The following is a 24,075-nucleotide window of genomic DNA, read 5'->3' as shown; positions in this document are numbered from 1 at the left end:
AAAAGATTGTAATACAATGTTCAATATTATAATTCAACCTGCATTATAACTGCCCTGGAATAACCAACTGCCCCAGCCATTCAGGCAACTGCATTACACTACACCTTAAACACCAGCAACATGACAACCAAACAGAAACACAACACCACCTCTCTCTCTCTCTCTCTCTCTTACACTTACACACGCACACACATGCACACAAAATGTGCTAATTAATGCCCAGGAATACATAATGGGACAACACAAAAGCACAGCAGCTGACACATAGGAAAGCTTGCAGACACAAGTCTGCAACCTCTCGCTCTCCCTCACACACACAACATTACAAATACCTTTTTAAACAATATCTTTTTTTTATTCTTAGTTTTACAAAAATATCACAAATGACTGATTTACAATTTTCCCCACAGCACCCACACCCAACAAAGCCTGTTAGAACAAATAATGGCAGTGAATAATGTCATGAATCATTTAAATATGAACTACAAATGATTCCAAATAGTTCATTCTTTATGTTCCCCACTGGGCTGGTTCAAAACCAAGCTGCATATTAAGCATGTTAAACATTTTCTTTTAGCTGTAACTTTCTTAATAGTTCATCAGACCACACAGAGGCTAGTTTTAGCCATATACAGCTCTGGGAAAAAAAACAAGTGACACTTTAAAATTCTTCATTTCTCCGATTTCATTATCCATAGGTTTATGAGTAAAATGAAACATTGTTGTTTTATTCTATAAACTGCTGACAACATTTCTCTTAAATTGCAAATAAAAACATTGTCATTTAGAGTATTTATTAGCAGAAACTAAGAAACGGTCAAAATAGCCAAAAAATGCAGAGCTTACAAACCTCAAATTGTTTTAAGAGTTCAGAAATCAATATTTGGTGAAAAAACATGAATTTTAAACCATGCCTTTCATTCGTCTTTGCAGGCTCTCCGCCAGTCTTACACACTGCTTTTGGGTGACCTTACACCACTCCTGGTGCAAAAATGAAAGTACTTCAGTGTAGATTGATGGTTTGTGACCATCCAGCGTCCTCTTAATTACATTCCAGAGGTTTTCAATTTCGAATGTCAGTCATTAACCGCAGGATGACATTAAGTAACATACAAAAAGAATGGCAAATGGCAGCTGGAGGAAAGTGCACTGAAAGAATAGTTTGAATGAAACAGGCTCCTGGAAAAAAAGCCCTTCATCAGTGCAAATTAAAAAAGAGCCAGGCTGAATTGAGGGCTTTGTACTCTCTGTGTATTACACACATTAGTATTACTTTTATATATTTTTTTTTATTATGAACTTGTAAACACTGCATCATTTTTGCTATTTTGACCGTTTCTTATTTAATAGAAATAAATGAAAGGTTTAGAGAATAAAAAAACAAAGTTCATTTTACTCAAACATATATCTATAAATAGTATAATACGAAAAAACTGATCATTTTTAAGTCTCTTAATTTTTCTCCGGAGCTGTATGTGAAAACACCTGTGAACAGAACAGATCATCCATTGAGAAAACTGACAAGATCAGATCAGACGAGATGTTTTAAGCATATGTGTAAAAAAAAACAAAAAAAAAAACAACATAAACAGCACCAATTATCAAACAGATTCACTTAGACCAAAATTACACACAGATCATATCCTCATCAGTACTCTCTGTATAATTATATCCTTTTAATAGTGATTTTTAATGTAATTATTCAATAATTACTTTAAGGTTTATATAAACATTTGGCACATAACTTCATGTACATTGTAGGGATTAAAGAATGCAATAGAGGCAGTGAGAGAATGGACTCTCAATACACATCAACACTTGAGGGCAAAATTACTGAGCAATTTTACTGAGTCCACAGTACAACAGTTCATTCTTTAGATCTAAGGTTAAGGTTAGACATTTAAAATTATACATAGATTCCAAAAATAATGTATTGGTATATTAAATATAACTATTACTTAAATAGAAATATTACTCAATACTTGAAAAATGTATATATTTTACGTGTTACCCAGCACCCATCTACACAAATTAATATATATTTGTATATATCATCCAGGTTGGCACAAAAATCTGCATATAATTAATATGTATATGATATTGGAACCTGCATGTCAATCTACAAAATACTTGCAATAAGTCAATTACTTTTGTTCAATCATGTTTAGAAAAAGAAAACTGAATGCGTAATTCCATATAAATATATATGTATGCACTGTATAATAATTATGATGCCATGTTAACATTGTTTCTGCAATAATAATAATAATAATAATAATAATAATAATAATAATAATAATAATAATAATAATAATAATAATAATAATAATGTTTTAGGAGCTTCAGCATCAAAATACTCAGTGACTTTATATGACAATGAAAAATGATGTGTTAATGATAATGGTGAAATGAAATGTTGAGTGTGCGGGAGAGTGTCAGAGGGCTGTGAGGTGTCAAAGGTTGTGACCCCTGGAATACTATACATGCCTCAGCAAAGACAGACCGGCAAACTGAAATGTTCTGATTTGGTCAAATTCATAAAGAATAACAAAGAAACAAATGTGCAAATTAAGATGCATCTTAAAGCTGCTGAAAACTCTTTCACTGTTACTGTACACTGTTTGCCTGCATTATATGGAGCCAGAGAGAGCTACACTTTAAATTCATTAATGTACTGACCATAAAAACCTATGCAAATGTTTTATACAGAAAAGTGGCAGGGAGGCATATTTACAGAAACTGTTAATTTTTAAAAAGTGTTTAAATCAGCCTTAACTGCTTTACAGTAAGATGAGGAAGTGAGTAAAAATGTTTTGAGGGCCACTATCAAGCCAATACTGCCTCCTGGAGGAGAACCGATGCAGAATAAAGAGAAATAAAAAAGAGGGAAGAAAACAAACAAGAAAGCTTATTTACTTGTGGAACGTAACTAAAAATTTGTCAGGTTACAAAAAGCTGAAATAAAAATTATGAAAAGCAATTTAGAGCAAAGGATAATGCAATAAAAAAAAACAATTTGACAGTTTTCCTATTGCTGATTACAATATACTTGGATATTTTCCACCTGAATCATTCATTGTTTTAACTGTTTACACCTTAACTAATCCTAAGATTTAGGAATTGGATTGTTAAAACAAATACTAAATAGTTGTTATAACACTAAGGCAGGCATTTGTACAGTCAGTTTTGCAGACTCTGCAAAGCTAAGAATTACAAACTGTGAAGTATGAAATGAGACAAATCATGTATGCAGTATGGCAGGAAAATAAAATAAAAAGTGAAATGTAAAAAAATAAAATAAAAAAAAATAAAGTAAAATATGAACTGATAAAAGAAGATAAAAAAATCTATACAAGAGTTCATACGCTACAAAAGTGACAAAAATAGATCTCTGTGGAAAACAGCCTAGAACTGGAATTTATAAAAACTGACTGGTTTGGAAAAAGACAAGGCCAGGTAACAAAACACACTAAGATACATTTAAAAACACCTGTGTAGTTTCATCCACCTGTATACTGACTATAGTTAAAACAGACCACACAAAAATCTTGTATCTCCAGCTTTACAGGAGAAGAGCAAAACCTTGTTAATGATAAATGGTAATCAACATAAAAATAGTTCATTTAAAGTTATTTTGGTTCATGTCTACTAATTCAATCATCGTGAAATTCTGATATAACGTAAAATACAGCTGCCTGATTTACAGCTGCCAGTGTCAAACAACTTAAATGGAGATACAAGGTATTTGTGTGGCAGTGATTATATATACATTCACAAATGAAAACATGTTTTAAAAATGTGTGAAAAAAACACACAATGCTTAGCGCTGGTATAGTGAATGTGTTAAGGAGTGGAAAACATATGGGAAAAGAAATGTCTATAATCCTATATTTGGCCCAGCTGTTAGCAGAACACAACACCATGTTTAATGTACAGAATTGTGTGTTGATGCTGCGTAAGGAATCATTTTTCAAAGCTGGTAGATTCGGAATGTTTGTGTAAGGAAGTTCTTTTACATCAAGGCAAGTTTGTGTTTAACTGTTTGGGCAGTACTTGGGGAAGAGGTAGAAGTCTTTGCACAGAGAGCTGGTGAATTCAGACATCTCTTTACAGCGATGGTGAGCAGAACCTGGGGCGTAACCTTCCCTCTCCTTGATTCGTCCGTTCACCTAGTGAAGGAAAAAGATGTAACAATGAAAAAGCAATGTAACAAAAACACATAAAAAGAAAACGTTTCCATTTCTTGCATGAGTTGGTCAGCCTACAAAGTCTACACTGTGTTTATTACCTGCACCAGTATATCCGATAAGTGTGTGTCTCTGGCTCTCAGTCGCAGAGCTGTGTTGATCTCCTGAATGAACCAGGAGCCTTTCTTCGTGTTTCTCATTGCAGCAGTGCCTGAGGTTTAACACATACAGCACATATATTACTATAAAAAAAGCATGTAGACACGTTCAGTAGTTAACTAGAATTGGATTATTTTAACACGTAGGATTAGATTTACCTGAGGAGGTGGAGTAATGTAATTGTTACCATAGTTTCTCAGCTATTTTAGTTCTGAATGAATGCACTTTGCCAGTCATTTATTACGAACTGAGCATCAGATGATTCAGAAGCCTTTTACCTCAAAGCCATAAAAATTCTGTTTTATATTTTTTTAGTTTAGTTTTAGCATTTTTCATGTTACATTAATTTTCACTTTTTTGGAGTAGAAAGAACAGCATAAATCAAGTTGCCACTGCCATATCAGACAGGTTTGCATTAATTTCAAATCTTGTTTGAATCATTCATATGTTTTACTAAACAAATCCTGTAGTAAAAATACACTGCTCCATCTCCCCAGGTACAATAGGGCTTTATTCATTTACAACAAAGCAAATATTATCTATAAAACTACAATTGTTCTATACACTCTCACAAAGACTAAGTGGATACACACTGAAACCTTTGAGAGAGGCAAATCCGCAGATCATATCCGATCTCTGAGGCAGTTTCACTCGCAGTCTCTCACGCTCTCTTTCGTCCCCTGCTTCACTTTGTCTTTCAGTCTTCTCCTCTCTCCCCGCATCCCTGTGCTCACAGCCTGCAGGCTCCTTGCCATCGTCGCCATCTATCTGGTCCACACCACTGTCCATCTCCTCTAAAATAGGAAATGATCAGGTTGAGAAGATAGCATGCTACTTATGACTGAGAAAAGCTTTTATTAGATAGTTTCATAAGACACATAGCATACTTAGTCATAAAACTAAATACAGAGACGATCAATGCCCAATATATGCACACCAACCTCCTCTACATGCCTGAATGAAGAACATTTTTGGCTTGTTCTGAAGCAGAGGGCAGCGTGCGTTATCAAACATTTCAAACACCCAGTCCAACTGCAAAAAGGACAGAGAAAGAAAGAAAGAAAAAGAGAGAGAGAGAGAGAGAGAGAGAGAGAGAGAGAGGAAAAAGAAGGTTCTTAATGTGTTTAGCAATAATTTTACATGACAACACAAGAGTATTTTTACTCAGTGGTTGATTGAGGAGTGAACTCTTGAGAAACTCAGATATTTAATATAAGGTATTTTGGTATTTGAAATTTAATAATGATCTGTTCATCTTTTTTCCAGCTTGTTCCTGTTCAGGGTCACGTGTTCAGAGCTTCTTTGAATCATAGGATACTACTTAACCCATTCACATGAGAGGAAACTGGCACACCCTGCGGAAACTCCTCACAAAGTGAACCAGAGCACCCACAACCAACTGCTTAAAATGTGCATAAAACAATGTTATCTGATATAAGTGTTTAGATACATGTGTGATACTGAGCATAATGTTAATGATGATGTGTGATTTATACTTGATGATAGTGTATAATCTGTATGTCTAATATATTGTCTCTGCCCAATAAACATGTATCTCCAAAGCAACTTTACAGTAGAGAAAAAAAACCTTCTCATTTACTCTGTAGAAGTCAATGTCAAAATAGAATTTTGTTGGTCCACTCATTTAAAAACTTAGTTGGTGTGTTCAAATTATAAAGTAAACTAAAAATCAACAAATATGGAGATACCTGTTTTCATTGGACAGCAACAGTGTGCAGTGTATGTTCAATTATAGTAATCTGGACCTTCTGGATCTAAAATTATGCTTGAGCGAGGAGAAAGCAATAATTGCTGTGGTTGAGATATGCACACAATGTAGACCATATAAAGTGAATGTAGGAAGAAGCGCTACCTCCAGTAGCTGGCCATCAGTTCCGTAGATGCAGCCCTCCACTCCATGAGACAGCAAACAAACAGCACTACAGTCACACACTGCATGCTCTGACTGCCGTGCAAACTGCTCTATACAGTCCCGCATGGCCTTTAAGGGGGAGGAAGATATTTATACAAAATTTAAGCAACAAAGCAATTATCTAATTTTTCAGATTAATCAACAAATATATTAACACAATCAATAATAGTTAACAATTACAAATTTACAAACTACCTTCAACCTGAACTACAATACAGAAGTTAATAGCGAATTTAAGGCAAACAATGGCCTAAGCATATTTTCATTACTAAAACTCTTAAGGACCGGGAAAGATACCTGGACAGTGAGGTCTTTGTGTAGACTGACTGTAAAGTCCAGCTCTGTAAAGAGTCTTCTCAGCACCTCCTCATCTACCTCTCCTCCTCTTCGCGTATCCAGTTCTGACAATTCCGGCTCAAAGCGCACATTACTCACAACTAACGCAAGACCCCGAGGACTGGAGGACATCTGGTAGGCCTAAGGGAACAGGAGGATACATTTACAGTCTGTGTATGTGTGTTACCGGGTATTAGATCAGCACTCCTACTGCGAGGAGCTTTGTGAGTATGAGCCTGGGGTGTACGTATGTACCTGCGCACTGTGGGACATGTAGAATTCAGGTGTGCAGGGCAGCACAGCAGTGGTCACAGGACTGTCTGCATCCAAACACATCTCCATAGACTCTGAAAGTTTAAAGAATAATATTTAACTCTGCTCACACAGCTGGAGTAAGTGTGACTTAATTAAAACAGAATTCTACCCAAAAATAAATATTTTCTCTGTTCACAGAAAGAAAATAGAAAATAATTTGGTGTTACATATTTAATAGCACACAATGAACAACTTACTACAGTGTGTATGTTGTCATACTATTATTTAAAACATATATATGATTGACAGTAGAGGTGGGAAGTATAACAATATTTTATCACCTAAACCAGAAACCTCTATTTTACCCCTAAAAAAGTCTGTGAAGAGATCCCTCACATTGTTACACACACAATAATACTCACCATGAGTGCGAGCTCTTTTGGCAGGTACTGCACACTCCTGGGTTGGGAGTGGAAATACAGGTTCTGGAAATCTCTGCAAACAAAAAACAGCAAAATTAAATGAATGCAACATAGTATAGGTCTAATGTTCACTTGGTTACAGACAAATTGTCTCTCTGTCTGTTTACAACTCTGCAACTATGAGAATTTTAGTGACTCATTTAAGATCACCAAGAAATCTGCCTGTAGCTTGGGTGTGGCACCACAAGTGTAGAAGCAAGCAAGTGTTCAGAGTCTCTATACTGACAAATCTACTACAACTCCAGCATTCGAAGAATTCAGGTGTTTATATTTCCACAACTATTAAGTATCTCAGAGTCTGGGCAAAGAATGACACTAGATCAGTGCTTTCCCTTTATGAGTGCTGATTATTAACGTAAAAGCCCTGGTTACAAATTAACCCAGAGACTAGAGAGGAACAAACATTATCTATTTTCATACTTGTTTCTCAATAACATTATGAAACAGGGAGAAATACAACTTGTACACTAGTCCTATATTATTCCAAAAGTAGCCATGATTAATTGAATTACTGAACAAACAAAGCCTCAACTTGGGCTACAAGCACAAGTACAAGCTGTTGCAGGAAATTACCTGACCTAAAACTATAGCTACAATCGCACAGTGCTCACCTAACCTGATGTTTTTTAAAGATATTCACACACGTTTTTAATTTCCAATATATTCCTTTAAATTACATACATTGCAAACATTGCAAAAGAGCAATGTTTCATGTCACCTGCCCTCCACAGCAAACATTCACAGCAAAGGCTGAACTTATGTAAAGGTTGGCTGAATTCCACTGTCACCCAACATATTTGTATCAGACTTGAACCTCACACAAAAGTGGCCAATATCGGAAGTAAAATTGTAAGACTGAGTGTGCTTTTTGTCGTTTACACAGACAATATATCTGTGTCGCACATGCCAAAAATACAGTTTGGACCAATTGCACCCGTTGTGGAACAATTAGATCACTATAGGGTCTCGAACAACCAACAGTATCTAGATCTGAAATTTTCTGCTAACATTCCAGATCCTTTTTATATACCAACTACAGAACTAAGCATTGATGTGTCCCAATGGTAATTCCAATTGCTCAATTTGGGCAAATGCAGTACTAGTTTGACTTAACTCTTTGTCAAACTACAATAAGATGTGATCGTATTCACCAGCTAGATCATATTTACTTCCTATTTCTATTCATGACTTCCTTTACTATTCCTGAACTTAATTCCTTAAATTCTACATCTTTGGGTGGGTTTTTAGGTGTCTATAACCCTCACCTCCTGGTTTCCCCTGTCCTTAGCAGGTGTGTTGTCCTGTGCCAATGACATTTCTCCCTCAATCTCTGTGGGTTTGTTCTGCAACCACACATGTGCAACACTCCTGTTATGACAACTTTTACTTCTGGCACTGCTAACTCTGTAAACCAGTGAGAAGCCTGTTACAGTGGGTGCCATTTACTCACCTCTCGTTCCCTGAACCTAATGAGCAGGGTGCAGAGGTGCTGCTGCTCTGTCTCTTTAAGAGCCGTGCAGAAGCTGTTGAAGGCCTGGGGGCCTCGCTTAGGCAGCAGTGACAGCAAACGCCAGCTTCGTTTATGGGACGTAGGCTCCGCCTGCAAGATTCAAGTCATGACAAGGTCAAACACTACTACTACAGTGCAGTCAACAGATATATTGCCCTGTCAAACAAGTGACTATACTGAAAAAGCAATGAAAATAACTGCAGTTGAATTTCTTTGATAAAGCACAAAACAATAAACACTGTTTTGAATGAATAGTAACTATTTGCTCCTATAAAACAGTTCCTAACACAATATGACATATTCAGCACCATTAGTTACATGCTTATTACCAGAATGGTTTCAGCCATGCCCTCTGTGAGAACATCCTCTGCCTGCAAAAACTGGATAAGTAGTTCATCCACCACCATTTCTTTACATAGTGCCACAGAGTTCTTCTTCAGTGCCAGCTTATCTCGCTCTTTCATTCCACATTCCACAAGCATGGTGCTGCTGTTCGCATGTGTAGATATATATGTGCATGAGAGAACAAAACAACATGAGATGTTAGACTGCAGCAGAACAAAAGTAACAGAGCATCACAATTCAAGAACATCTTCAATGATTTTTTGTTATTTATTTAATTTATGTTATTTATTTAATGTAGGTTATTTATTTAATTTAATTAATTTTCAAATCAGGCAATTTATTGCTAAAAACATCATATGTATTTGTTTAGGGCCCAAAGCCTCACAGGGCATGTGTAAATATGAAGAACGTTTTTTCTAATGTAATTATATTTTATGTATTTAGTTGCAATAAAACAAAAGCGTACAAAAAATACATAAACTAAAAAATACTTGAGAATTAGAATTTATGTTTTGGAATGACAAAGTCCTGATTCTAACTCTACCAAAATTCTGTGATATGAACTAAAGAGGGCTCTGCATGCAATATGTTCCAGTATTACTGATGAACTGAAACGCATTTGCAGGCAGGAATTCCAAAGTTGAGGAAATCTTATTTGCAGCTTCAAGAAACATTTCAAAGAAAGTGACTGATGCTACAGAAGAATACCTATGTTATTACATAAGTAGTTACCTTACTTTTGCCTAGCCTACACTGTGGATGTTAACTAAGTGTGTTTAATAAAAAGACAAACATGGTACAACTGAATGTATGAAATTATTAAGTAAATAAAAACAAACATAATGAAACAATTCGACATATATATTGCATAAATTAAATTACCCACTGAACACTGTACGTCAACAGCCCAGGCGGCTGAAATTTGATCAAATCACCAAAACTTTGCTCTTATGAAGACAAATAAATGTGGTTTTGTGAATATTGTGATGCATCCATACTAACTAGTTTTGCCAGAAAGTGTTTGTCTTTAACTGTGCCTTGGATAATGATCAGACTACATTTTATCAGCCCAACAACAGCAAGGTCTTGTGTATGCAACGGTATTTAGATGATATATATGGTAGAAAAAAGTACATAACAGACACATGACCAATGAAAACTTATTTTAGCTGTATTTATGAACTACATGAAGCACATTATTTACAAAATATTACTATGTGAAATGTTTGAAATTGCTTTATGAACTGTGAAGTTACCTAACTGGCTAACAGTATCTATAGCTAGAGGCCTGCTGGTTGTGATGCTTTTTGCAAGAAGTTATATTGCTAATACGCTAGGTTATCCAACAACAACAAAGAGGAACAATGCCTGTAAAGTTAGCTATCTATCTATAAGGCTATTAGCTTAGCAAACATTTCACAAGAAAGAAAAATAATATATATATAACTTACTAAAAATAGATGATTTCACAAGTTTTATCCAGGTGTTGAAAAGTTAAAAATGTTTTTTTTTAGCATGACAAAGCTAGCTCGCTTATGCAGTTAAACAAACTTACAGTTGTCGGTGTTTCCTAGTGGACTTCCAGATTAAGTTGCTGTCTTCAAACTTCAGCTGAATGTTGACCTACAGACAGAGGAGCTCTCAACACTTCACCAACAGTTTTCCCAGTCTTCTGCAGCAGACTGGATATATCTAGCTAACTCAGCTCAACAGCGTTACCTAAATAAGATAACTGAACTAACTAGGTTAGCTAGCTTATAATATTACAGCACAGTCTAGCCAAATTATAACAAATTAAGAGTAGAGAAACTGGCACACAATCGGCAGTAGACTGTTTCAATTTTGTAATAAACTGTCTGGCTAACTAAGTTAGTTAACTAGTTTACCAGCTATGTTAGCTAGCTAACTATCCCACACGCTTGGCAGTTAGCCCCTGTATGACTGATTAAAAGAGCAGCTAGCGTTAACTAGCTAGTTAAGCTAACCAGGCTAAAAACATAACGACCAGCTCGGCTTAATAACGCCATACAGTCCCGTACAACTAGTCACCAAATCCTGTCTGCAGCCCTGTGAATTAATATAATTCATACAGCTCCGTCCCCAGGCGTTTTTACCAGGAGTACAGGGAGAAAACGAGAATTTAAAAGAATAATTGACAGCCCCAGAGCTCTCCACAAGTAACTTCCGCGCCAACAAACAGCGAATGAGGAGCTGCTGCTGCTTCTTCTTGTGGGTGGACGCGCTGTACAGTGTGGTGTTACCGCCGCGCACTGGTACAGTCCGACCTTTTCAATAGATGTAGCAAAACTACAGAGACGGGGTACAGGGTACTATACAATTACAATTACCAAATGAATATTGAAAAAAATCACACAAAGTGTCCTGCAGAGTAAAAATTCAACTACACCAGCTAATGTAGCCCATATCACACAATAACCTTTATAGTCAGGGGTCATAAACAATATAAACATTGTAAAATTCACACACAGTGTCCTGCAGTGTAAAAATTAAATTACAACAGCTAATGTAGCACATACCACACAATAACCTTTATAGTCAGGGGTCATAAACAATATAAACATTGTAAAATTCACACAAAGTGTCCTGCAGAATAAAAATTAAATTACACCAGCTAATGTAGCCCATACCACACAATAACATGTATAGTCCTGCAGTGTAAAAAATTCACACAAAAAGACTTTAGGAGTTTTAAACATTATCACTTTTGCTGTGCAGGAATTACAAACAGTCCACATAATACTACACCATTCTTATATGAATGGTCTGTTCCACCTTAAAAGCGGAAGATGTTAAATTCAAAGCCCATAAAAAATATATTTAGCCTGAGACCTGTGTGTTGCCACAGCAGCATTTAAGGTGGAAGGGTAAATATAAACAATCTGAATTCTGTGTTCCTTTGATTTTAATAATGTTATAATAAGCTTGTGATGAAATCACTGATAATAAAGAGGGGATTCCCTTTAGCCCACTGTTTTCCAGTGTGGTTGTGTTCAGCCTTGCTGACATAACCAAAAACTCCTTTCAGAATGTTCCTTTGCAGTGTAACTCATATTTGAACATACTCTGGTCCAGATGAAGAGGACTTCCCACATGGTAGCACTCCGAAGCTGGACATAAATAAATAGGGTTAGAAAGAAAATGCAGAATTGCATTTTATGCTTTAATATATGAAGAGTTTATTTTGCAAAAAAATATATATAATGTATGATTAAAGAGTAGCACCTACTGTACCGTTATCTGTTCTTGCAAAATTATTATTATTTTTTTTATATTTATTGACATTGCCTCAATATATCCACTTTTCATATCCTATGTATTATAAATTATACTCGCAGCAATGTGACTGTCAGAACAACCAGAATAGAATCTAGTGCATCTAATGTCTCTGTTCCAAATATATAATGAGGTTTGAAGTTTCTAATGAAATAGCCAAATGCGGTCACAGGATGAGGCCTCAGAATCAAAGAAAAAATGAAAACAGAAACCGAAGACAAATCAATATTCAAGGTCACATAATGTGTTTTTTCTTCAGTGAGCATGAACACTATAACCCCTGTGATTCTGGCAAGGATAAAACTGACACTTGAAGTGTGTGTGTGGCGACAAATGTCAGATTTAATGTCAGATTTAGGTCACACTAAAAAGATAGAGTAGACAATCAAAATTAAAACCTTGGATCTGGGACACTTTACCTGCTGTGTGAACATACCCTAAAAAGTCTGGAGTAAACTGCCTGGGTTGTAACTGTTGGTAGACTAATAAATGACACATAAACAGCAGATAACAATCAAAAGCATTTATTTCTATTTTCATATCACAAGAAAAAACAAAGCTTGTTATTTCCACACAAAATAAACAGCAAAAGGAAAGGGCAAATATAGTCGGAGCTGACAGAACTGAAGTTCATATCTGTCTTAACTCTGATTTGAGCGCCAACTTTTTCAAATGTCAAAAAGTAATTTCTGTGGTTAAGCACAGTAGTAAGCACAGAAGGAAGTAGGGTCCAAAGCTAAGCTCCAGTAGTTTGTAATCATGTACAATTCCCAGTCCTGGTTCTGGAGAACATTTTGCAGCATTTAATGCAACAGCATGTTAACTCAGGAAGGGTTTGATATTTTACAAATTAGTTAGATCAGTTGTACTGGAATAGGAAAATAGGTGAAGGAAAAGCAGGGCTCAGGGTCCTCCAGGAAAAGGGTTGGGAACTGATACACATACATACACTAGTCAGCCAGAACATTAACACCACTTACAGGTAAACATATATTACCTTCATCTATAGTGGCATCTGTCAAGGGTGGGATATATTAGGCAGCATGTGATTAGTCCTTCTTAAAGTTGATGTGTTGACTACAAAAAGGGGCAAATATTTAGATTATAGCCATTATTACAAGAGCAGCATTTTGATGGCTGGATAACTGGGTCAAAACTTAAAATCAACAGACAGGGCTTGTGGGCTTATTCTGGTAGCAGTGAAATGGTGGACAACCAGTGAAATGGCGGCAGGGTCATGAGCACCTAAAGCTCACTGATGATCATTGATGAAGGACCCACCCAACCACAGAACACCAATTATGAGATTCTGATTTGTTGTTGCAGTACAGAGGGAAACCTACTCAATAATAGGCATGTGGTGTTAATGTTATGGCTGATATGTGTAGTCCTTACCATTGGGTAAACTAAAGGGTTTTATAAGATTTTCTTTTACCAACTGCAGTAGTTCTATATAGACCCCATAACACCCCAAAGGACCCTGTGGATGCCTGAATGTTTATTTTTCTTAATCTGATTATATTATATATATTATATTATCTGATCATATTCATCACAGTTTACACAGCTTTTAATTCACAATTAACCATTACTAAGAACACTTTAGTCCAGAAGAAGATGTTATCCCTGTTCTGGACAATGTAAAACTACATTGGTGATTTTTTGGTCACACTCCCATTAATATATCATCAGGGTTTCAGGAAGCTCCCATAAAGAGGTCTGTTTCAAGTGCAAATGTAAATGAATTGTCAAACAACTTTGGAAGTGCATTTTCCATTAGTTCATATCCAGTCTAAACAATAAAAATAAACAAAAAAAATTGTTTATCACTGTGCATCTGTGATAAACACAGTGCAGACGCAAGTTGCAGTGCATTAAGCAGATACCATGTTTTCCTTTAAATAGTGACAGCAGCTGAACTCAACAAAACTAAATAGATATTCACTCACCAACTGCAATCAGCATACAGGCCAGTCTATCTGAAACATTCACTAACCGTGCTGTTTAGCGCAAGACTAGCTGAAATGCATTTATGGAAAAAAAAGTCTATTATACTTATCACATTTTTATTAATGTTCACCGTTTACTGCATACAGTATCCATCATTAAATATTTCTTTAGGTTTATAGCGAAAGTACCTATATATTCTTCAGCAAACAAAATTTAATTCCCTCTTCCACTCCACAATGAGTTATTCTTACAAAAACATTTATAACAACAAGTCATTGATACTACAGAACATTATACTTAACTATATATATATATATATGGTCTAATAGGCTGAATGCAAAACAAACCATTTCTGTGCTTCTGTTTAGCATTTGCATTCTAATTGTTGCAGTAACAGAATGCTAAAGTAACCTTAACCTAAAACAATCTTTGTAAAATGTATCTTTCCCTTAGCAGAACACAGAAAAAAAAAACAAATGATCTGAGGTACCCCCTAATGAGACAACAAAGAAAACCTAGTGGGGCAGTACTAGGACCCAATAAGTTCATTATAAATATCAAATGCATTACTGTACTTAAATAAAACCACTTAGGCCACTAGTAAATGTATAATTTGTATGTTCTTTGGAGCTAAACTGAATGAAGAAAAATCAATAAACAAAACCCTACTTAGAAAATAATCTAAGCACAGGCTGTACATTCACACTGTGAATGTATAAAAATTTATTTTGAGAAACCAACTTTTCTGAGCTGATATTGTAATTTGAAATTCATCTGTCTGTAAGGGATTTATAGAGCAGTATAAGGAATGCTTAAAGATAAGTCATTTTGTTTTGTCTGACACATACCTAACATCCCCTGCCAAAACTTAGTCAAACCTAGGCTATTTCTACCTGACTAGATCAGATTGTCAAGGTCACATTGGAAGCAAGTGGTCATCCCTTTCCTCTGGCTCCTCTAATGGTTCAGTAGATACACCCCTGTAAGCAGGCGACTCCTCTCTCCTGCCACGGGATCGGCATACAAAGTCACATCCATCCTGTGAAAGAGAACAACAAACTCAATTAATATTTAATGCATTTCAGTCAGACAGACAGAAACAAGCTGTTCATTCAATGTTTTGCAAAACTTATGCACAGTAAGGACATTTTGGCAGAAAAGAAAACAGCAAAATAGTTGAGAAAAGGTTTTCATTCACTACAGCGAGGTGGATCATGGTTATCATGGATAAACAGTTCAGAGACACAAGGCAGGATGAGCAGTGGCCCAGGTAACAGAGGCTGAAATCTCTGTGCCACACTGACAAGATCCATTACGCCGTTTGGGAGTGCAAACATAGCAGACAGTTCTGGGAGAGCAGCACAGTGCTGTTTTTTCAGACACACCTCGTATATCACATTTTAGAATTTCCAATCACGCCCACACAAACTGATAATAAGTGAAACACCATTGCTTTACACAAGCTGACCACTTATCCGGAGTTTAGGACAGTGGTAAAATGTTTGGCATAAGCGTAAAACATGTTTGTGTGCATGCTGTATGCAATATTCTGACATTTTTACATCACTCTCGCATAAAAATCTTAAAAATCTTGGATGGAAACCCCTCTAGAAAGACAGAAAGTGAAATGGACTTACAGCTGATAAGTTGCCTATCTCAGACCAGAAGGCATAGTTTGGAAATTGCTCAACTCCTTTTGCTCCAACCACCAGTCGTTGATAGAGAAATCCACCAATGAGGTACACAGCCAAGCAGGAGAAGCCACTGCAAATATAAAAAGAAATGATAAAACATTAAATGTATACTGCACTTAGTGTGGATCCTTTAATAGGAACAGCTGTACAATATCTCTGCTTGCTTTTCAAGATAATAGGACAATGAAGTGGAATTGTGTTTTCTGCTCAATATATTGCTGTGTTAAGTATGACATACCAAGGAAAGCTTAAAAATGTATTTCTGTTCCTCTTCATTTGCATGTTGCTAATCTCTCTAAAGCATGTGCATGCATACAGAAATCTTTATTAACTAAGATAACATGCATTCAGATGCTGCATAGTTTGTGGTGACAAGATGAGGATTTTGACAATGGACTTTTAAGGAACTCACATAATCAGAAGAATGGACCCCGCGCTCAATTGGGATGGGGTAACTGGACAGAGTGCACTGGAGTCCAGCTCAAACAGGTAAAAACAGTCAAGGAGTCTTTCTCTTTGTTCCAGGACCACAGTCAGCTCTGGCTGAAAGAGTTGGACAAACAAGACATGCAGAATGAGTAAAAGGTGCACAGAAACAGCATGAGACTATACTTACCAATTAGAAGACCAGCTTTACTTAAAGCTGCAAATTACAGCTCTTTATGTCAAGTAATACAACAATACCTAACTTACCTAACCAACCAAGCTAATATCATGTTATTTTATCAAAGCTTTTTTTTCTACAACTTAAATGTGCTACACAAATTAATGAGAGCAGTGACATTTAATGAGAGACAGTTGACATGCTGTATTAAATGTGCACTATTTGGACTAAGCATTTGTTTTAGATCATGACATTTGGTCCACTTATAACAATTCCATCATTCCATCTGTTTTGCCCATATTCTGGCACTCCTTGTACAAGATTTCCAATGGCAGAAATTTATGTTTTTTTTTTTTTAACAAATTGCCTCATCATGTAAATAAATAAATACATAAACACACACACACACACACACACACACACACAGTCTTTTTTGTTGTACACACAGTCATAATAATACTTACAATATTACATGCAAGCTAATACTTCTTTATATTGTTTAGAAGTCAGTAAGTTACAAAATTAAAGCAAAATACAACAGTTGTAATATGTAAATCATCCTTAAGTGTAAAAGGCGCATTACAAAAAGGGAAAACAAGCTTCAGTCTGGTCATGTTGATCAGTGTAGCCTAAATGCTGCCTGAGAGCAGATCAGGTTGTACAGCTTGTCAAAGTGAGCAAAGAGGCTATATTATGTTTCAGGCAATAATAAATTAAGAACTGTAGCCTACATTACTTCTCGTCTGAAAAATTCAGATAAACACCTGCTTTTTCCTGAAAACTGACTTCAGATTATCAAAGTTGCTCACCGTGGTTGTAAAGCTGCTGATCCAGACAAAATCATACCCTATACTGGTTAGAAAACTGGTTGAACCGCTAAGTGTTTGACCAGACTCCAACGGTTTTTGAAAACAAAGAAGCAAGCATAGCATTTTATGGCTGCACTATTACAGCAATGGGACACGTGTGTGGAGCCAAATATCCCAACCATTATGGTGCCCTAAAATTAGACTGTGTAGGAAAATTAAGTTAAGTCATGTCATTTCAATGTTGTAAAATTTGGAATATGCAAATACTTTATGTACATTATGTTAACACAGCATGTGAATGTGGCCCAAATCCGATCTTTCACATCATTTGACACAGGCGTGTTGTTTGTGTGGCTGTTAAAATACACTGAATGTGACATTTTCTGACACATTCTGATTTGCTTATTGAAATCCATGATATCGAAATCAACTACATATCCGATTTCACGGCATTGTGACTCCAAATAGCCAGATCAGAATTCAGGGAAATTTACAGAAGGACAGAAGGAAAAATGCTTTTGAGGAGATAACAGACCTCATGTATACTTGGGCTGTTGTGTTTCTTCCAGTGATATTAGAAGGTTCGTATCACAGCCAGGCGGTGTTTTTAATGAATTGGCCAAACATGGAAAGTAAAATAATAAAACCTGTTTGTGGCTGAATAATGTGTCCTTTTCAGTGAGCTGAAGTGAATTCTTAATAAGCTCAGCTGCAGTCTGAAATCATTAATAGTTCTGAAAATTCTGACAAGGATTAAAACAAAACTTAATGTAAAGCATTGTTCTGTCATGCAGGCCTTTCTCTTATAAGCTGCAAATCATCCAGACAGATGTCAGTTTTTCTCAGTCACTTAAGTGCATTTCTCAAAACAGAATTAATATTTGCACCACAGTGTGGACATTTCTTAAAACCATTTGTACAAACAGCACGACATAATAGATGAGCAGCTAATGCTCGTACTGCACTCAAAATCCTTAGTTCATGACCCAAACGTGCATATTTATGTCAGTGAATGTGTCAGAGTCATCAGAATGGCACGTCTTTATGTCATAGATTTCGAACAAGACATTCAAAATGATTAGTCATGTGGTCATGTATCCATTTACTCTGTAAGGATTTTCTCAATAATGTTTTGATGACAGATTGAAAATTCTTGGTACAGCACAAAGTTACACATTACTGTTTGTGGGAGCCTGACTGCAAGAAATTGGACACAATTCAAATTTGTGTATTCACTGTTTGTGCAGAAATTGATTGACAGACCACATAATTGTAACAAAACCCCCCAAAAAAGAAAAAAATAATAATTTCTGCCAAAAGATTACATAGCACAAAGGAAAGAAAATCTTCAGAAATGTAAACCTAGAAAACAGGCAGCAATGTACAGTTACAGTCCAGTCTTTCTGTACTGTTCCTGTCTGTTGGGCCACATATTCTCATCCACATCACAACAGATAGCTTCCCTTACCCTCCTACCATGCAGTTTATGAGATGCACCTTTGAGCCATTTTAGAAAACTGCTTAATCATTGGTTCATCTAAAGCTTCACACACTCCCCTTCATTAGAAAAAAAATCAGGATTTACCTGAGTGCTAATTATCAGTTCAAGAAGATATTTACCTAAAATATTAAAGATATTTACCATCCATTAGAAATGTATAAAGTCTGCTTCTAAGGTAACTGGCTAAACTATTTTAAATATGCCGACTTTTACAACGAACTAATATCTAGGTGTTTAGGTTGTTAGGGCAGTTCAGCAGAGTAATGTATAATGCATTGTGACCTACACAACAAAATCAATTGTTAATTTGGGAAGCAGACAGTTATACAGAATCATTTGCTGTTTGTATAAAATAAATGAGAAATGGCTTCTGTGATCTGCACAAGTGACTAGATGATGTGCAGATTGAACAACTGGTTTTGAGAAATTCAATTCTGATGTGAAAAATGCACCAAAGTGACCGAGAAAAACTGTAAAAAGACAAACAGCCTAAACTAAATATCAGACTTGGTCAAAAAATCTGATTTAGGCCACTTCTACCTGCTGTGTGTGCGTAGCCTAACATTCCAGAATCTGTGAAGCAGTTTTTTAAGGAAAAAGTCTTTTTTTTTCCCCAGACATTTTGGAGGGCACTCCAACATCTGTTCTGGTGCCTCAAAAAGCAGTCACGGCTGCAATGATTGGAACGAGTAGTTAAATTTAGAACAAATCCTAAAGAAAGAAAAAAATTATAATTTTCAGCTATTCTTCAGCTACTGAGATCTCTGCAAATATATTCACATTACAGCAGATTCAGGATTAGAACTATGTATCTGGGTACCATTTTTTTTAGTTTTGAAGATGACATATTTTACAAAAATCAACATTAAAAATCCAGTATTCTGTTTTTTTTTTGCTTCTTGTTAGTAACATTAACTTTGCACAACATGGAAAAGCATTTATCTGAAGTCTAGATTATACTTGGTTTTACTTGGCACTAATGAGGTAAATTCACTTCCTGTGTTGCTTTAAGTGAGCAACATCAGACCAAGCTCTCACCACAACCGCAGATTTGTTACAGGACAGCATGATGATGGCTTTTCTCTCCTCCTTTGAGCAGTGTGTATCATATTTTTCTCCACCCCTGTAGATCAGCATAATCCAGTCACCTGTGCAGAAAGACAAATAGATTTTCATATTATTGTGGTCATAACTTTAGTTCATGCAACACAAATTTCTGTGGTAAAGCATAGCATGTTCCTAAAATGAATTTTAAACAGCAAAGTGTTCTAAAGAAATTTTGATTAGGGTTGCAGATATAAAAACACAAAATCCACAATACACTCACTTCCTTTAATAGCTTGAGTGTCATTGTAGCTCCCAATGAGCGTTGTTATAGGTTTTCCATCCTTTAACTCCTTCTGTATGACTCCTGCACCTTGTTTCCCTTCTACATCATCACAAACCCTGAAGATGTACGTGTAGCTACTCGTTCCATTCACGTACTTTCCAGTAAAACTGTTTCAAGCAGAATAAAATGTGGGTGTTTAAAGATAAACATTGCAAATAATGTACTGTTCATTTGAAAACAATGGGGAAATATTTACCTCTGATTGGTAAGGGGCTCTAGGAGAGAAAGGGTGTTTCTTTCATGAGCGTTTTCAACTGACAACCGGCACTTTTTGGTGTTCTTACTTGCTTGTCCTCCATAAGCCAAAAAGACCAGAAGAATGACTGCTCTCCAAGATAACAACATGGCCACCAATAAAAACCTGGACACAAAAACTGTAGTTACAGCTCATTACGTGGTCCATTCTACAATTGAGGGTAAATATTTTAAGTATGGAAAGATTTGACACATCAGTAAACTCTGTTATTATTCTTTTTTTTTTATTATCTTAACTGTTTAAAAAGTTGCTGAAATCAATGAAATTTAGATTTTCAACTATTTGTCCCAAAACTATGCATGTTAACCTTACACCTCACCTTTCCAAATTGTATCGATTTTCAACTCATTATAAATTTTATTACACACTGAATCACAGACTCACACAATACCACCAAAAGGTTTGACCAACACTTAATATACAATATGATTAATGCACATTTTCTAGAAAATAATTTGTATTTTGATGTTTGACAGATCTCACTTCCTTAGACATGCTTCCCACCAGAGGAAGACATCGCTGAGTGCAGTTCAACAGGAAATATATATATTCAATTGAATTATGTATTATTTATTATTAAATATTTTTTTTGACATGACATAAAGCAGGCACAAAAACTAATAATTAGTCTTAAATCTTTTAAGTTAACTAAATGTATAATTATTCCAAAAGTGCCCATGGTGATGTGTCACACACCAAATCAAGAGGAAGCTGGATGATCACAAGCCATTAAACAAAAATTAACTGCTTGAATGTTTGCACCAGGAGTGGCATAAAGTTATGCAAAAGCAGTGTGTAAGACTGGTGGAAGAACATGTCAAGATGCATAAAAAATGTGATTAAAAACCAGAGTTATTCCACCAAATATTGATTTCTAAACTCTTAAAACTTTATGAATATTGTTGAATGAACTTGTTCTCTTTGCATTATTTGAGTTCTCAAAGCTCTGCATCTTTTTGTCATCTTAGCCATTGCTCGTTTTCTGCAAATAAATGCTCTAAATGATAATATTTGTATTTGGAATTTTGGAGAAATGTCAGTAGTTTTTAGAAAAAAAAACAACAATGTTAATTTTGCTCAAATATATACACATAAATAGCGAAATCAGAGAAACTGATTTAGAAACTGAAGTGGTCTCTTAATTTTTTTCAGAGCTGAAGCTACAAGTCCTACTACCCAGCCAGTCACGAGGTTTTGACATCATTAATACGGAAGTTCACACAGAATACTCTAAAACAGTCAAACAAGGCCTGGTTATGATCAATTGGCAGCTTTGCACAGTTTATAACAGCCTTAGCCTTAGAGTTAAGTAGCTACTAACCGACTACACAGCTAACTGCATAGTGCTATTTCTTAGCTAACTTTTCCTTTAGAGCCAGTAAAGCTGTAAGAGCTGCAGCTAGATAATAAGGACAAGCTCTGGATTAGTTTACTTCGTCATGAGGTGCAGGAATATATACAGGATTATAACGAGGAAAAGCAAACCTTCCCCTGTAGTCCTGCAGCAGCGTGTGTGATGAAGTCCAGCAGAAACACAGTCAGCTATTAAAGTGTGTGTAAAGGCAGGAGGAGAAGTCAGACACACGCTGTGGAGAGGAGGAGGAGGAGCTGAAGTTACAGCGCCACGAGCTGTCTCGCTAACTCAGCTAATAAAACACCGGAATATCCACAAGTAAAGCTCAAACTGAAGCTGAAACCCGCTCATTTACATCCAGAACTACAGGAGCGAGTCAGACCCCAAATAAAAGCGCTTCTCTCCCCCAGTTTTCCAAACCTAAAGACGGAAGCGAAACTAACCGAGTAACGTTAGCTCATGTGACGTCCGGTAAACAGCGGAACTGAGGGCGGAGGGCTGATGGGAGTTTGAGTTTCCCACAGTCTGTAGGCAGATCCCTGTAAAAAGTGATTATTCTTCAGACCTGCAGGTTATAAAGTACTAGAGACCCAGACTTCAGTAACAGTACAAGTGCTCTATTTAAAAATGAAACTTTAGAAAAGAAGATTATATGTTCTTTAATAATAATAATTATTATTATTATTAATATTAATATTAATATTATCCCTTTCAAACCAGAATTATCTTAGTGATGGAAAAATGTAAGAATGCTGTTTTCTGTCTGTAACAAAAAAGAAGACTCTAATATTGTACTATAAAATCTATAAAGCAAATGAATCCTTTTTACCTAAAATATTGATTAGCTTTTTTATTTCCATTGCACTGGAAGCTTGTGTGTAATATTTTATATTTCATATGGACCGTTTTATTTAAATAGTTGACAATTATATATATTTTTTCTTAACCGATTCAAAAAAGATTTTGGGAAAAAAAGGCTTAGTTATTTAAATGTATCTACTAGTCTAAAATGACTCATGTATTTCTTTGATTAATTTCAGCTCATGTGTCTTAAATGAAATAATATTTATATATATATGTATGACCAACAAAGCAGGAAGAAAGATGTTCAGATGCAAGTTCATTTAAATGCATTTGTTAATGAATTTTAGCTTGTCACTGAACTACGCTACAGTTGGCATCTGAATTGTGTTACTGTATATAAGCAAATTAGCTCATGGAATAAAGAGCTTGTACCGATATGGCATGTGCAGTTCATGAAAAGCTTGCATGTCTCACGAGTGAGTTACATGCATTCCTCTTACGTGTAACTACTGTGAGTACATCTGATCAATCTCAGATATACAATTTCTGTGAATGATCTGACAGCCTGATACATCAGACTACAGACTACAGTGAGATTACACTTAATCATGTCTGCTAATCTCAGTCCCAGTTTTGCTTTAAAAAATCACAGCAGTTATCAGGCAGTTAGAATTTGCATACTAAGAACATTTGACCACATAAATGAGCCATTTTATGTCTCTGAAAAGAAAGAAGCACCTGAGAAGTATTCATCTAGGATACCTGCAGTTTAGCATGGGCTAAGTTAAGTGTCAAACAACCTAACAATAAACACTCATTAACACCTCCTGAATACTTTATATTTAAAAGCTGATTAGTCACACATGGCTGTAGCCTGATGTGTCATTACAGAGTATGAATACAAATAGGATACATTAGAATAGGCCTGCAGGTTTCAGTCTCTAGTTTTAGTGTAGTTAAAAATACGACCATATTAAATAGATTTAGTTCTTAGTAAAAAAAAATTGCATTCTATTTAAACTTGAATATCAGAATTTTAAGCAGTAGAACATTTTAACTGGAACGCCCCCACACATAATATTCAGGAGAACCTCACCAACAAGAGATCTAAATTCAAGATTGTAGTAGTAAATCAAACCAAGTTTTATAGTTTAATACAGTATATTGACACATCTTTTTGGGTCATTGAATCAGTCATACTCACAGTTCTAT

General features: G+C 35.7%; 2 protein-coding genes across 7 annotated transcripts; both read right to left on the bottom strand.

Annotated features, from left to right (window-relative positions):
• Positions 1-1,373: 1,373 nt before the first annotated feature.
• Positions 1,374-11,430, bottom strand: casp2 (caspase 2, apoptosis-related cysteine peptidase). Of its 5 annotated transcripts, XM_022673507.2 has the most exons (13): positions 11,322-11,423; positions 10,763-10,830; positions 9,192-9,351; positions 8,803-8,952; positions 8,618-8,695; positions 7,293-7,365; positions 6,871-6,962; positions 6,577-6,756; positions 6,220-6,348; positions 5,288-5,378; positions 4,940-5,140; positions 4,289-4,398; positions 1,374-4,169 (listed from the first exon to the last, which is right to left on the bottom strand). In XM_022673507.2, exons 3-13 carry the CDS (start codon positions 9,342-9,344, stop codon positions 4,035-4,037), a joined length of 1,392 nt encoding a protein of 463 aa, XP_022529228.2. In that variant the 5' UTR covers positions 9,345-9,351; positions 10,763-10,830; positions 11,322-11,423; the 3' UTR covers positions 1,374-4,034. The 5 variants fall into 5 exon arrangements, with proteins under 5 accessions (XP_022529228.2, XP_015461404.3, XP_007249869.3 ...); XM_015605918.3 differs by having other exon boundaries at positions 9,192-9,348; positions 10,763-11,430; XM_007249807.4 differs by having other exon boundaries at positions 4,946-5,140; positions 10,763-11,428.
• A 1,579-nt stretch (positions 11,431-13,009) lies between these two features.
• m6pr (mannose-6-phosphate receptor (cation dependent)) lies at positions 13,010-22,537 on the bottom strand. 2 transcript variants are annotated; one of them, XM_022673509.2, is made up of 7 exons: positions 22,191-22,537; positions 20,646-20,823; positions 20,387-20,556; positions 20,098-20,207; positions 16,558-16,688; positions 16,089-16,215; positions 13,010-15,490 (listed from the first exon to the last, which is right to left on the bottom strand). In XM_022673509.2, exons 2-7 carry the CDS (start codon positions 20,792-20,794, stop codon positions 15,368-15,370), a joined length of 810 nt encoding a protein of 269 aa, XP_022529230.1. In that variant the 5' UTR covers positions 20,795-20,823; positions 22,191-22,537; the 3' UTR covers positions 13,010-15,367. The 2 variants fall into 2 exon arrangements, with proteins under 2 accessions (XP_022529230.1, XP_007249872.2); XM_007249810.4 differs by having other exon boundaries at positions 20,646-20,810.
• Between the last annotated feature and the right edge of the window lie 1,538 nt (positions 22,538-24,075).

Source organism: Astyanax mexicanus, chromosome 6, assembly GCF_023375975.1.
Source record: "Astyanax mexicanus isolate ESR-SI-001 chromosome 6, AstMex3_surface, whole genome shotgun sequence".
NCBI lineage: Eukaryota > Metazoa > Chordata > Actinopteri > Characiformes > Acestrorhamphidae > Astyanax > Astyanax mexicanus.
This window is presented reverse-complemented; position numbering and strand designations above follow the sequence as displayed.